The sequence below is a fragment of the Sphaerodactylus townsendi genome, linkage group LG08 (assembly GCF_021028975.2).
Source record: "Sphaerodactylus townsendi isolate TG3544 linkage group LG08, MPM_Stown_v2.3, whole genome shotgun sequence".
In the NCBI taxonomy this organism is placed as follows: domain Eukaryota; kingdom Metazoa; phylum Chordata; class Lepidosauria; order Squamata; family Sphaerodactylidae; genus Sphaerodactylus; species Sphaerodactylus townsendi.
This window is the reverse complement of record NC_059432.1, coordinates 103,305,130-103,320,239: the sequence shown is the minus strand read 5'-3', so window position 1 is coordinate 103,320,239 and position 15,110 is coordinate 103,305,130. Positions and strand designations below refer to the sequence as shown.

Genomic DNA, 15,110 nt, shown 5'->3' with positions numbered 1-15,110 from the left:
GCACACACAAGTAATGAGTAACCTACTCTCGGGAACCTGTGAGAACCTGCTGGATCCCACCTCTGTCTCCAGGTCATTACTGACTCTTGGGGTGATGTCACATCACAACATTTACTAGGCGGACTATGTTTACGGAGTGGTTTGCTGTTGCCTTCCCCTATCATCCACACATTATCCCCAACAAGCTGGGTAGTCAGTTCACCCAACTCGGACGAATGGAAAGCTGCGTCAACCTTGAACCGGCTATCTGAACCGACTCCTGTTGCGATCAAACTCAGGTCATGAGCACCGCTTTGACAGCAGTATAGCAAATTGCCCTCTGTGTCACAGGGCTCCCAGTTCTACTACCCATGCAAAAAAGGCCTCTTGACTATTCTGTTTCATACTTTGCAAAAAGCCAGGAGAGTTGCTACAATATTTACCATCTGCTAAGGATACTGTCCTTGGCCAGGCTTACAAGATTTCTATGCTGCTTTTAATTGTGGGGGGGATGACCAGTCTCAGGTGACCCGCACAAGAGTAAAAAGTAAATGGAATAGTAATTTAAGCTCTTTCTTTGCAGTTCCTCCATGACTGTTATTTGCTATTTGGTTGCATGACAAAATACAGTTTTATTAGTGAACAAATCTTCAAGTTATCAGCCTGATTTCTGTAATCAAAACAGTCTGAACCCTCCAGTGCAAACTCAGCGCAAGTGTCCCCTTTGACCTACTTTTCAACACTTTGCACATCAACTCACTGAGGCAGTCCGTAGGTCAACAGAGTTTATTTGGAAGGGTTACAGCCCCTTTCTTTCCCTGAGGGATCTCGATCCAAAAAGATCCCTTTAGATTATGTAGCCAAGGACTGATGACATGCCATCAAACCTTTTACAGTTTATGGTGACCTTATGAATTAATAACATCCCCAAAAGCTGCTAGTAATATATAAGGCTGTATCAATTTCCACCATTCCCCCACCCCACCCCAACAGGTGCCTTGGAAGAACTCTATAATTCCTGAAGCCGAAAGAAAGCCCAAAATATTCTGAGAGGCCCGTCTCATCCAGCACACTCTCTTTTTGAACTGTTACCATCCGGCAGACGATACAGGTCTATCAAAACTAGGACAAAGAGGCTTAGAGACAGCTTCTACTCTAGAGCTGTGGCGATGCTGAACTCTGTGGCTTCGTGTTGATGTGTTTGCGGCTGTGTAGGGATGGGTGGAGGAAGGGGAAAGTGAGGATGGGGTATGAGTCTGGAATTGTGTGCATCGAGGAATGCTGCTGTAAATTTCGTTGTGCGTGCACAATGACAATAAATGCTTATGCTTATGCTTATGCCAAGGTTCCCTATCAACATCTACTGTATCATCAACAACAAAAGCCCTGAGGTCCAGAATTCTCATTGCCAGAGTTTACCAAGGGTGACCCTGTTGGTATTCATGGGTATGCAGTGTGCCCTTCTGTTGGCATTCCACATCAAGGTGGCCTCTGCTTCCCCAGACAAGTCATTGTTCTCTCTACACATCAGAGGTCACAGAGTTCTCATGCATTCCCGGTTAAGTCACAATGCATCAGGGTGCCCACGCTTATCACATTGACAGCTGACCTTGGACAGGGACCTTTATACACACTGACGTCCCAATGGGATATTTTCCGCCTTCCATTCCAACTCGGAGAATTCTGACGTTCACTGTTCTAAAATTTGAAAGCGCCCTTCCCCACACGAGCAAGTGGCCTCGTGAGCTTTTCTGAGCCTTACAGAGATTTAAATCCTTCGCCTATGTTGATATTTTGGAGCAAAGGTAGGTGGGGAGATTTATGCTGAGAGGCAACCATGATACAGCCAGTGAATAGAAAAACATAGTCTCATTTTCAAGCCCCCTCCCCCATTCAACACATTGATCTTGTGGCATTGGTCAAATCACAACCTCTCTGTCAAACCCTGGTCACTTCTTGCCACGTCTCCCGGACAGGATGTGGCATCTGTGTCTTTAGACCCATGGTGGCGAACCTATGGCACTCCAGATGTTCATGGACTACAATTCCCTTCAGCCCCTGCCAGCATGGTAGTTCATGAACATCTGGAGTGCCATAGGTTCGCCACCACTGCTTTAGACTGTTCTGCTAACTGTTAACTGCTTCTCCAGTTACTTTTGCCAGAGTTTGCAGGAGAGCTTCAAAGAACAAAAATTCCCAAACAGAGGCTGTTTCCGCACGGGCGGGTAACAGCACCCCAGGGATGCTAAAAACGACATCCCTGGGGTGGCGTTCGCACAGCAGGCGCTGCTGCAATGCCCAAGCGGTGCGAAGAGCCACTGTTGAACCTTGCTCCAGGAGCAAGGTTTTTCAACAGTCGCGTCTTCCACCCACTGCCGTGCGAATGGCAGCAGGTGGAAGGCGCCATTCCCCCCCTTCCGAACACCTTACCGTAGTCTCCTGGCTTCCGGCACTCCAGAGCCAACGCTCAGGCCAGGAGTGTGTGTCCCCTGGCTTCTCCAATGTGCTGGAAGCCAGGAGACGAAGGTAAGGTGTTCAGGGATGGTGCAGCCTGTGCGAAGGCTGCACTGTCGCCTGCATCCCTACCAGGACCATCTGTGCGAACGGTCCTGGAAGGATGCATCGGCATCATTTATGCCGATGCGCCCCCGCTCAGCACCCGTGCAGAAAGGGCCAGAGAGATAAGGAGGATGGGCGGTCCAGGAGCCTTGCAAGGCTTTGAGTAATGGCTCAGAGGGCTGGATTGCTTAGCAACAGGCGGGAGGAGTGGAGCTGTCTATCTTGGGGAATTTTGGCACCAAATGTAGTCTTGTCAACCATGTATCACACCTGAAGGCTATCTTTCAATAAATGGATTTCATTATCAGTTGAGTCTGATTATTGGACAGACCAGGGACACGACATCCTCAGCCAATGAGAATGCAAAGGATCTTGAGAAATAAAATTATGATATGAAACAGCCAGCATGGGTCCACACTGCATCCAGGGTTTATTCCCCCCCCCCCTCCCCAGATTGGTCTGTAATGATAGCTGAATGTCCCCTGTTGTAATGTAGTACATGAGCCCCTGTGGGAATGGGGGGGGGGTATTTATTTTATTAGATTTAATAACCCACCCTCCCCAGCAAAGGCCAGGCTCATGATGCAGAGGACAGAGATACATTGATCCCCTGGTACTAGCCTGTAGTCAGGGCTGTTGGTAAGGAGCAATAAAAAGGATTATACATTTTTAAACATTTTATTTATAGCCCACCTTTTTAAATCAAAGTGGTTTATAATGTATAAAACAATGAAATCAAACTGCATGCGATACCCAACAAACAACGCAGTAGGACTAAGATCACAAAAGTTAGAAACAATGCCAAAAAAAAGTATCAGGCACGGTATGTCATAATGCAAAGATTAATGGCATTATAGAAGTAGTAACTAATACAGTAAGAGCAAGGGAATATACACAATAAAAAGTGGAACAGACTATCATGTCATGTTCTTTTTACAAAAGCACTCTCTGTTTTGTTAGACAGCAGATTTATTCCTTTAAAACAGTGATGGCGAACCTTTTTGAGACCGAGTGCCCAAATTGCAACCCCAAACCCCCTTATTTATCACAAACTGCCAACACGGCAATTTAACCTGAATACTGAGGTTTTAGTTTAGAAAAAATGGTTGGCTCCGAGGCGCACGTTACTTGGGAGTAAGCTTGGTGAAGCAACCGTGCAACACTTCGAATGGGTGAATCACGACCCTAGGAGGGTTTACTCAGAAGCAAGCCCCATTGCCAGCAACCGAGCTTACTCCCAGGCAAAGGATCGTGCCCAGACTAGCCTAGATGTGGGTGTGGTGGGGTGATTTTCCGCCACCCCCCCACGATGAACTCTGTGCATGTGTGCCCACAGAAAGGGCTCTGAGTGCCACCTCTGGCACCCGTGCCATAGGTTCGCCATCACTGCTTCAAAAGGATGCCCTTTTGAACAATTCTGCTACACACAGTTGGCGAATGACAGAAGCATGGGAGCCTTTCTGGCCTCCACGCCAGAGAAAATTAACACTGTCTACTTAAAATGCTCAATAATGATAAAATAATAAATTCTGTGTCAAGATCCTGTCCCATTGTTATCCAACAAAAATCCATATGGCTGCGCCATGTCCAAAGACAATGTCGGTCTTCTAAACGACCCGCTTGGTACAAAATATTACGCAGGTGACTCCAGACGCTCTGATTGACTCTCTTACAGATGGGAGCCCTTCTGCATTATACCAAACATGCATCAATGTGGGTATATGCACCTCGTGACCATCCTTTCTGCTTATAAATTTTTCCGCTAATAAATTCAGCCCACAAGGAATAACAATGACGGGGTCAGGCTGCCCTTTTCGTTTGTCGCCAGAAGTTCCAATGATTTATTTGCTTCCTGACGCAGCATTAATTCCATGGCAAATGCATGTGAGATAAAGGGGGCTGATCTTAGAGAACTGCCAGCTGAGACACAAGGCTCTTGGGAACAGCATGATAAAACGCTGTGAGGTGAAAAGGCATCTGGCAAAAAGCCCTTTGTGTGAAATATGCAGCGCCGCTAAAACGTGGCCTGCCCGATCAGTACACCAGCTCGGCCTAGCTGCAAAGACAACCGTAGTGGGCTCGAAAGAAAGACGCGTCCCCATTTCGAGTAGCCCTTCAAGACACGTCAGCCCAAATAAATTAGAATCCATCTCCCGAAATACTAGAACTGCAGGGCATCCAATAAACCTGACAGGCAGCAGATGCAAAATGGCCAAAGGGAAATACTTCTTTGCTCGGAGAGTGATTAAAATGTGGAATCTGCTGCGACAGGATGTAGTTATGGACACAGGCAAAGATGGCTTTAAAAGGGGCCACTAGCCACGATGGATTCAAGGAGGACAGCTTTATCAGTAGCCACTGGTTATGGTGACTAAAGGGAACGTCCACATTCAGACGCAATCGATCTCTGGACCCAAGTGCCAGATGGCAACATTATGGGAGGCCTCATCCTCTATGCACAAATGTCAGGCCTCCAGAGGAATTGGTTGGCTGCTGTGTGACACAGGATGCTGGGCTAGATGGATCCAGCAGGGCTCTTCATATGATCTTACGTGACTTAGACATCAATTCCTATCAGCTTTGAGCACTTTCGAATATGCTCAATACGAAAACCTTGAACGTGAATGTAGATGGTAACACAATGCCGACTCATCTAAAGTCAGCTTCTTTTGGACAACTGGGCATTCCCTTCAGCCACTTGGCATCAGCTGAGAAGAAGGCTTTGCTATGAGAGTATACCCTGCTTTGACTAACCTGCACCATCTGGAGTAATTGTTCCGAGCTTCACCGCTAATGGAAAGCCCATCTCTTTGTAGTGTTCCAGGGCGTGTCCATTTCCCCCGCAGCCATCAAAGAACCACTTGCCGCATAATACTGACCCATCCGTCAGGTTCAGCCAAAGGTTCTCCCGCAGGTCGCATTTCGAACATTTCCAGCCACTGCAAAACAGAAGCAGCCAGAATTGCCGGATGGTAGGAAAATCTGGCACAAGACACCAGAGGCGTACCACCCAAGGGGACACATGGGGTCAAATGTCCTAGGGCTGCAGACAGTTAGTCACGTAAGGGCGGAAAATCAACGCTCCCACATCTCCTCCTCCCCCCCAGGGTCCACACACTGACATCAAGACCTGGTGCAAAAGAATGTTGTTTGGGGTGCTGTGTGGTTTCCGGGCTGTATGGCCGTGTTCTAGGATCTGAGCCTCTGAAGATGCCAGCCACAGATGCAGGCGAAACGTCAGGAGAGAATGCTGCTAGAACACGGCCATACAGCCCGGAAACCACACAGCACCCCAGTGATTCCGGCCGTGAAAGCCTTCGACAATAGAATGTTGTTTGGTTGTGGTAGGGGATGGCGGCCACCCATAATGGGGGTGTGTGTGGAAAACTCAGGTTTTGAACCAGGCTACATTTTCCCTGGATAACGCCTCTGCAAGACACCCAGACTGGATTAAACCACAGAGCGAGTCTTGATGGCTGCCCAAAGACCCACCATACTCGTCTTCTGCTTTAGGAATCTTGCTTGGTTTCTCCTGCCAATTATTAATTGCCGAATGAAATTGACGTAGAAGGCAACAAGAGCAGCAGTAACAAGTCATACATTGGGGTGCTGTGTAGTTTCTGGGCTGTATGGCCGTGTTCTAGCAGCATTCTCTCCTGATGTTTCGCCTGCATCTGTGGCTGGCATCTTCAGAGGATCTGAGATGCCATCAGATCCTCTGAAGATGCCAGCCACAGATGCAGGCAAAACATCAGGAGAGAATGCTGCTAGAACACGGCCATACAGCCCGAAAACCACACAGCACCCCAGTGATTCCGGCCATGAAAGCCTTCGACAATACAAGTCATCCATTGTTTTTAAAAGCAGAAGATACTTGCCCCAAGGACCTTACAAATCTACATTTCAGCTTTGGGGCAGTAAAGAAGATGACAAAAGGAAAGAGAGGAGGAACGCAAGGTAGAAGGGGACAGATGTAAATGACCTCCTGTCTTGAGAGCTCATCAAAGCAACGATCCCAGCTTGCTGACCATTTAAATTATTCTATTTACCTGTTAAACCCTATAACGTACAGCAGCGCACTTTAGAACCATTTAATTAACTTTAACGTACTTTGCCGGAGCAAGGTAATGGATTAATGCAACATTAAATAGCTTCAGAGGAAGCATTAGAGGCTGCCAACAAAGGACCCTTAATGGTTGCTACAAAGATGGAAAAGCAACAAGAAGAGGAGTTTGCTTAAGAGGAACTGACCCGCTATGCACCTGTGTCCTATAATGGGGGAGCCCCTCCATGCCCTAAGCTTCTGTCACCTGGAGATCTGTCATCAATGAAAGAACTTGGCTGTCCTTTTGAATACTACAGTGAATCCTGCCACCTTAACGACTATTGAATTAAGACACACACACAAAGGATCAAATTCACACGGCAGATCTGTGCATTGTTTTCATCTTGCCCTTCCTCTGAAGTGCTCAGGGTGAAGTAAACATCTGTCTTATTCTCACAGCAGCCCTGTCAGGTGGGTTATATTGAGAGAGAAAGACTGGTCCACAGGTAGTGAATGAGCTTCGTGGCTCAGGGGGGATTTGAACCTAAGCCTTTTAAGAATTGGGCTGATTATTGTCATCTAACAGAAGAAGAAGAAGAAGAAGAAGAAGAAGAAGAAGAAGAAGAAGAAGAAGAAGAAGAAGAAGAAGAAGAAGAAGAAGAAGAAGAAGAAGAGTTTGATTTACACCCCCTTTCTCACCTGTAAGAAGACTCAATGGGGCTTAGAGACTCCTTTCCTTCATCTCCTTACAACAGACACTTTGTACAGAAGGTGGGGCTGAGAGAGTTTTGAGAGAACTGTGACTAGCCCAGGGTCACCCAGAAGAATGTAGGAGTGGGGAAACAAATCTGGTTCACTGGGTAAGAGTCTGCCACTCATGCAGAGGAGCGGGGAGTCCACCTGCTCTTAACCACTACACTGTGCTAACTCAAAACTGGAGGTTTAGGGGGTGAAGTCTGAGGAGGGCAGGGTCTGGGGAGGGACTTCAGCATGATATGATACCATAGATTCCACCTTCCTCAGCAGTCTTTTGCTCCAAGGGAACTGAACTCTGTCCCCTGGAGATCCATTGTAATCCCATGAGATCTCCAACCACTACCTGGAGGTTGGCTACTTTAACCAGTAAGGCCTACCACAGGGGTGTCCAACTCAGGCGCCCCAGATGTTCATGAACCACGATTCCCATCAGCCCCTGCCAGCATGGCCAATTGGTCCAACCCGAACCAGCATCAGCCTCACCTTGGTGGAATCCTGACTCCGTTGTCCATCTGGACAAGACTGTTGGCATGTTTGGAAACTTGTGGCTCTTCCTCCCAGGATTCGGGATCTTGCTTTCGATAGGGAGATTTTGAACTGAGGACCGCATCGCAAGCTATTGTAACCTGGAAGGTGAAAAGATAAAAGATACACATCTTTTTATGTATGTTTTAAACTGTTGTTCACCGCCCCGAACCTTTAGGGGCATAGGTGTCAAACTCACGGCCCTCCAGATGTTGTGGACTACAGTTCCCATCATCCCCTGCCAGCACTGTGCTGGCAGGGGATGATGGGGACTGTAGTCCATAACATCTGGAGGGCCACGAGTTTGACACCTGTGCTTTAGGGGGAGGGTGGTATACAAAACTAATAATATGAAAATGAAAAAAAATTACATACACACCCCAATAAAACAGAAAAAGCAGTAACTTTTTCCCCTGTGCCCTATCACGATTCGAAACCAATAAATTAAATAACAACAAGCAGCATTTGAGGAGGGATGGTGGCATGGTATAGCCCAATCTCAGAAGCTAAGCAGGGTCAATGCTTAAATCGGACATGAACAAGGAAGACTCAGCAGAGAAAGGTACTGGCAACTTGGCAGGGTTTTCAAGCCATGGGACAGACAGAGGTGGTGGTTGCCCTGACCTCTCTCTGGGTAGCAGCCCTCAGATCATCTCCCATCTGAGTACTAACCAGCCCGACCTTGCTTTACTTCTGAGATCTGATGAGATCGGGCAAGTCTGGCCCACCCATGATGCCACCACTGCACCTTTCCATTCTTCCACAACTGGTGTAGTGGTTAAGAGCAGGTGGATTCTAATCTGGAGAACCAGGTTTGATTCCCCACACCTCCATCTGAGTGGCGGAGGGTTATCTGGCGTTTCTCTCAGCCCCACCTACCTCACAAAGTGTCTGTTGTGGGGAGAGGAAGGGAAAGGAGCTTGTAGGCCACCTTGAGTCTCCTTATAGGAGAGAAAAGTGGGGTATAAATCCCACTACGCAGTGGCAAAGTGGCTAAGAGCAGGTGCACTCTGATCTGGAGGAACCGGGTTTGATTCCCAGCTCTGCCGCTTGAGCTGTGGAGGCTTATCTGGGGAATTCAGATTAGCCTGTGCACTCCCACACACGCCAGCTGGGTGACCTTGGGCTAGTCACAGCTTTTCAGAGCTCTCTCAGCCCCACCTACCTCACAGGGTGTTTGTTGTGAGCGGGGAAGGGCAAGGAGATTGTAAGCCCCTTTGAGTCTCCTACAGGAGAGAAAGGGGGGATATAAATCCAAACTCTTCTTCTTCTTCTTCTTCTTGGTCATCACACATCCGAGTACTAATCAGGCCGACCCTGTTTTACTTCTGAGATGAGATACAATTGGGCGAGTATGGGCCACCCGTGATGCCACCATTACACCTTCCCTGTCTTCCCCAACCTTCAAAGTTCCTTTGTACTTTTTAAAAAATCCATTCTAAAATGAACGTGTGTATAGGCATATTAAATCGAGTAAAATAAAAATAAATAAAATAAATGTGCACATGTTTCTTTTAACAGTTGAAAGGAACAGACACAGTTGAGCCAGTATCCATTGGGCTGGTGGGCATGTCTGTCATTTCAGCTGTGGAGCAAGGTGCGAGCTCTCTTTTCCTATTATGTTCGTTTTTACCCTTTAAAACACAGGTGTCAAACTCACGGCCCTCCAGATGTTGTGGACTACAGTTCCCATCATCCCCTGCCAGCATGATGGGAACTGTAGTCCATAACATCTGGAGGGCTGCGAGTTTGACACCTATGCTTTAAAAGATCTCAGGTAGCAAAGCTGCAAAAGGTCCTTGCCAGGGACCTTGGAGAGCTCCTGCCGATCTCTGGGCTTAAGGGTCCACTCACTTGAAGGCAGATTCAGTGTTTTAACAAAAAAGAAAGAATTGTTAGAATATTAAACCCTGACATGGATAGCCCAGGCGAGCCTGATCTCATCAGATCTTGGAAGTTAAGCAGGGTTTTCCCTGGGCAGTAGTAAGAAGGAAAACCACCAGGGAATCCCAGGGTGGCTACAGAGGCAGGAAATGGCAAACACATCGCTGAACATCTCTTGTCTCGGAAACCCTGCGGGGACACCATATGCCAGTTGTGACTCAACAGCCCTTTCCACCACTATCAGAACATAAAGTGGGATGGTCTGTTAGTGTGTTAAACCGCTCCGATTGCCAAAAGTCAATGCAAATAAGAAAGATCTGGCTTGATCATTTTGAAAGATGCTTTGCTGGAATGACAGCTTTGGAGTATTCACACAGAAATCTGTCTATTGAATTGTTGTTAATTGATGGTTAACTGGTTTTAACTGGTTTGATTGTATTTATGATGTTTTTATTTACATTTATTATTTTTAATTTTATTTTCAGATTTCAATGCCACCCATGTTCTATTATTACTGTATTAGATGGATTTTTATTGGTATTATAATGCTATGTCTACGTTGCTATATCTATGATATTATGTCTACGATGTTATGATACTATGTTTATTTGACCCTATGTTTACTGATATGTTTATTGATGGTTGTTGTACGATGTTATGATTTATGCTATGCTACGATTTATGATGTTATGTTGATGATACTGTGTTAAGATTTATGATGTTATGTTGATGATACTGTGTTAAGATTTATGATGTTATGTTTACTTGCTATGTTTATTTTGTTTATTGATGGTTGTTATGTCAGGAGAGAATGCTGCTAGAACACGGCGATACAGCCATACAGTCCGGAAACCACACAGCACCCGTTGGTTGTTATGTTTATCAATGTTATGTTTGTCAATGTACAATGCTATGTTTATCAATGTTGTTATTATGTTGTTGTGCACCGCCCTGAGCCTTTCAGGGGAGGCCGGTATATACATTAAATATACCATACCATGCAGGTGGCTGTAGGTGGCAGAGCTGATTAGCAGCAAGCCGGTCACTAGGATCTCCTCATTAAAAAATTAATGCCCTTATATGAGTGCTTTGAAAATTGCTGATGTGGGACTGAAACTCCCTCAATGGAGCTCACAGCTGCTTGAGGAGAAGCAGTTTACATCAGGGAAGTAGTGTTGGGAAAAGGGTTGGAGTCTGCAACCTGTGGCTCTCCAGATGTTCATGAACCAGATGTTCATGCTGGCAGGGGCTGGGAATTGTAGTTCATGAACATCTGGAGAGCCGCAGGTTGCAGACCCCTAAGGCCCATGGTGGCGAACCTTTGGCACTCCAGATGTTATGGACTACAATTCCCATCAGCCCTTGCCAATTGGCCCTGCTGGCAGGGGCTGATGGGAATTGTAATCCATGACATCTGGAGTGCCAAAGGTTCGCCACCACTGCCTTAGGCTCTCCCACTACCCTGTCCCAAACTTTTCAAAGTGACTCCATGGGGCTGCTCATGAGTTAAAGCTCACCAAATTGCTGAGCTGCTGCATATCTTCTGCTTGTGCCCTAAGTGCATAAGGGGAGCCCCTCATTCAAATGTCACCTCAGCCAGGAAGTCGCTAGGTGGAGAGCCAGTGGCCTTCCTAATCCCCTTCCTGCAGTCCTTTAGATGGCAATAATAGTGACCTACCTTACAGGGCTGTTTTAAGGACTGCTTGGAAAATGCATATAAACATTACAGTTTGAAAAGAAAGCAGTGGGGGCATATTTTGTCTTCCCTCATCTTTCATCCTTATTACCTCTGTTTTAAAGCAACCTTGAAAGTTTCATGTTGAATGAGAAAAAGTAGTATTTAAAGCTTCTCCCCCAATGTCACCCTTTCCTGAGGCATCACAAATAGACAAGAAGAAGAAGTTTGGATTTATATCCCCCTTTCTCTCCTGTAGGGAAACTCAAAGAGGCTTACAATCTCCTTGCCCTTCCCCCCTCACAACAAACACCCTGTGAGGTGGGTGGGGCTGAGAGAGCTCCGAAAAGCTGTGACTAGCCCAAGGTCACCCAGCTGGCGTGTGTGGGAGTGCACAGGCTAATCTGAATTCCCCAGATAAGCCTCCACAGCTCAAGTGGCAGAGAAGGGAATCAAATCCGGTTCCTCCAGATTAGAATAGTAATAGCCAAAGGATTCCCTTTCTGCATTCATCATCATTATGTACATAATAAGATCTTTTTACAAAATCAACTTAATATTCTGAACTACAGGTGAATCCAGGTTTAACAATAGCTTAGACATCTGAATGCAGATGTCTAGTAGTCGCTGAGACAGCAGAATGTGGGGGGAAAACCCAGGAGTCAAAACAATGGACTCTTGTGGCATCTAAAACAGCGGTTCTCAACCCGTGGGTCGCAACCCCTTTGGGGGTCAAACAACCTTTTCGCAGGGGTCACCTAAGACTCTCTGCATCAGTGTTCTCCATCTGTAAAATGCATAAATGTTATGGTGAGGGTCACCACAACATGAGGAACTGTATTAAAGGGTCGCGGCATTAGGAAGGTTGAGAACCACTGATCTAAAACATAGCATCCAGTGCGAAACCTAAGCAACACCGTTTATTTCTTTTCAGGACAGCCCACACCATTAATTATTTGACTTCCGCCCACAGTCACTCACCAGTGCTGGTAACTCTTCTATATTTGGCAAAGGGATCTCATAGTGATCAGGGAATATAACGAGTTTGGCTTCATCCTCGTACTCATAATCATCGTTGTTTAAATCTCCGTTGGATTCTAGATCTGCAAGGAAAACCCCCCAGAAAACTGATCAGAGACAAAGAAGTAAAGCATTGCAGGGGGCATATAGAAAGAACGGGAAAAATGCAGATACCTGGTTGTCCAAACAGCTGCCTTGAATTTTGAATTTGGCATCAAGGAATCTGAAACATGTCCTCAGCTATATTTAAGTGTGGCATGCCAGTCTGTCCCACTCTTTATTGTATGCATAATCTCGCTCTTACTGCATTGCTTTCTATTTTTGCAATTCCCTTTTTTTCCCCTATGTGTATGACGTCTAGTGCTATTGGGGAGGTTCTTTTCGATACCCAGTTTTACAGGGTTGCCAAGTTAGTCTGAAGTTGGTTCAAATCCAGTAGTACCTTAGAAACCAATGAGATTAAAGTTCCCTTTAACACATAGGCGTCAAACTTGCACCCCTCCAGATGTTATGGACTACAGTCCCCATCATCCCCTGCCAGCATGATGGGAACTGCAGTCCATAACATCGGGAGGGCCGCGACTTTGACACCTGTGCTTTAACAGATACCCATCACTAGCGGTAAAATTCTTGCTTCTCAACGAGAGGCTTATGGTCCAAATGGTTCACTCAGAGGCAGTAAACATTTTAAGGCAACTTTATTATACTACGGTCAAAGAGTCCTTCCTAGCTACGAAGTTACAAAGCATTCTTCTGAGACCCAACCATCTGAATATATGTATTTATACTTCATTTTACATCACTGTCACATATCGCCTCATCTTCCACCATCACAGCCTGGCAACACAATATAGCCAATCATCTACTGAAGCACACTTTCATAGGTAATGTCTAAAGCATGTTTTACTACACATACTACATGTTTAAAGCATGTTTGACTGCACATACTATACTACACATGTCTAAAGCATGTTTTTCTTCAAACTGTGGCCTTGGCTACTGGTAAGCAGCTATGCTCAGCAGGCTGCAATTGCTTATAAGGTTTCTTGTTATTCTACTAACTCCTTGGGTACAAAAGTACATGTCTAGGGCTGAGCAAAATGAAAACGGCTTCAGTTATGCCAGGGGTAGGGAACCTGCGGCTCGAGAGCCGCATGCGGCTCTTCTGCTCTTGCACTGTGGCTCCATGAGCCGAGCCGCCGGCCCCATCCTTGCCTGCCCTGCAGGCAACAGGGCGGGCGCACCAACTGCCCATGGTCGGCTGGGCCGCGCTCGGGCTTCCCCTCTCGCCCGCCCCGTTGGAGCGGGGCGGGCGCTTTCCCGGCGGCCAGCGAGGCTGAGCCACCAGCTTCATCCTTGCCCGCCCTGCAGGCAGCAGGGCGGGCGCATCCATGCGCTTCTCAGAATGAGCGGAGTAAAAGGTAAAAAAAACCCTATATATAGTGTTATCTTTATTTTAAATGTCAAAAATTATTTGCGGCTCCAAGTGTTTTCTTTTCCCGTGGAAAACGGGTCCAAATGGCTCTTTGAGTGTTAAAGGTTCTCTACCCCTGAGTTATGCTAACAGGCAAATGCAAACCTTCAAAAGCTCATTTAAATTTGTATAGTCTTAGTCCTATTGATTTTTTTTAATTTGAAACATTTGTGCCTCTTGTTTTTCCAGATGAATCGTTCACCGGATGTTTCGTGCTGTTTGACTGCACTGTTTAAAACTGCGTAAGCCACTCCGCCTCTCCGCAAAGAAGGCTGGTGGTAAGTAAATAAAGGAATTCATTTGATTCCGGTTTACAATGTGATTTTGGATTTACAACTGACGCTCCTTTGCCCTCCTCAAAAACTTTCAAAAATGCTTACAGTCAGGACAGGAAAAAAAACAAACTATTGCCCAGTCATCCAGCACAATGTCCAGGAATGTGAAACTTTCAGATCGCTGCTAGTGCCCAAGAATTTCACGCTGGCTCTTAAAACACTGAGGTTGGCAATTTGTAACTGGAAATTTATTTCCAGGCCCACCCTTGTTCTTGTTTCCATCAATTTCATCACTTCATCGTGGATCCTACTGTTACTACCATCCTCCAATGCAGCTATAAAACCCTGCAAGGTTCCATAGTGATACTCATCTGTTTTGCACCTAGTTTTCAAGCCTAATGCCTACAGAACTGTCCACTTGGTAGAATAGTCAATGGCTCAGTGAACAGTCAGTGGGTCAGAGACACTGGATTGGAGGCAGTCATCTGTTAGTGGAATGTGCTGATCTTTTCCATGTTCCCTTTCCCCAGCAATCCTTTTTGATCCTGGGAAAGCATATTCCCAGGGGAACAGGCCTGTAAGGAATAACAGTCAGACAAGTCAGGAGACAGCAGCGGAGAGAGGGAAGGAGACAGAATCTGTCAATCTGTCATTTCATTTCTGACAATGAAATTGTCAGCGATGTTATTACATTAGTGCCCTGATATTCAGATAAGATAGAAATGCCGCCCCTTGATGTAGTAGTTTGATGTTGATGTTTAGCATTTTAAATGTTTTATTTTTATTTTTAATTTGTTGTTTGCTGCCCCAAGCCTTGAAGGGGAGGGCAGGATATCAAAACAAACAAACAAATATATTTGGGTACAGCAGGGTCAATGAAAAAGAACATGAGGTTATCAGTGGTGGGATCCAAAAATG

The 15,110-nt window shown here is 46.1% G+C and overlaps 1 protein-coding gene across 4 annotated transcripts in view; it reads right to left on the bottom strand.

Annotated features, from left to right (window-relative positions):
- USP13 (ubiquitin specific peptidase 13) overlaps positions 1-15,110 on the bottom strand; it is a 97,323-nt gene that overhangs the window by 35,972 nt on the left and 46,241 nt on the right. For all 4 annotated transcript variants that reach the window (XM_048506802.1, XM_048506800.1, XM_048506803.1 and 1 more), the window contains exons 4-6: positions 12,405-12,526; positions 7,823-7,965; positions 5,293-5,477 (exon numbers count right to left, since the gene is read on the bottom strand). In XM_048506802.1, the coding sequence (XP_048362759.1) occupies positions 5,293-5,477; positions 7,823-7,965; positions 12,405-12,526 (450 nt within the window). The remainder of the gene's footprint in view (positions 1-5,292; positions 5,478-7,822; positions 7,966-12,404; positions 12,527-15,110) is intronic.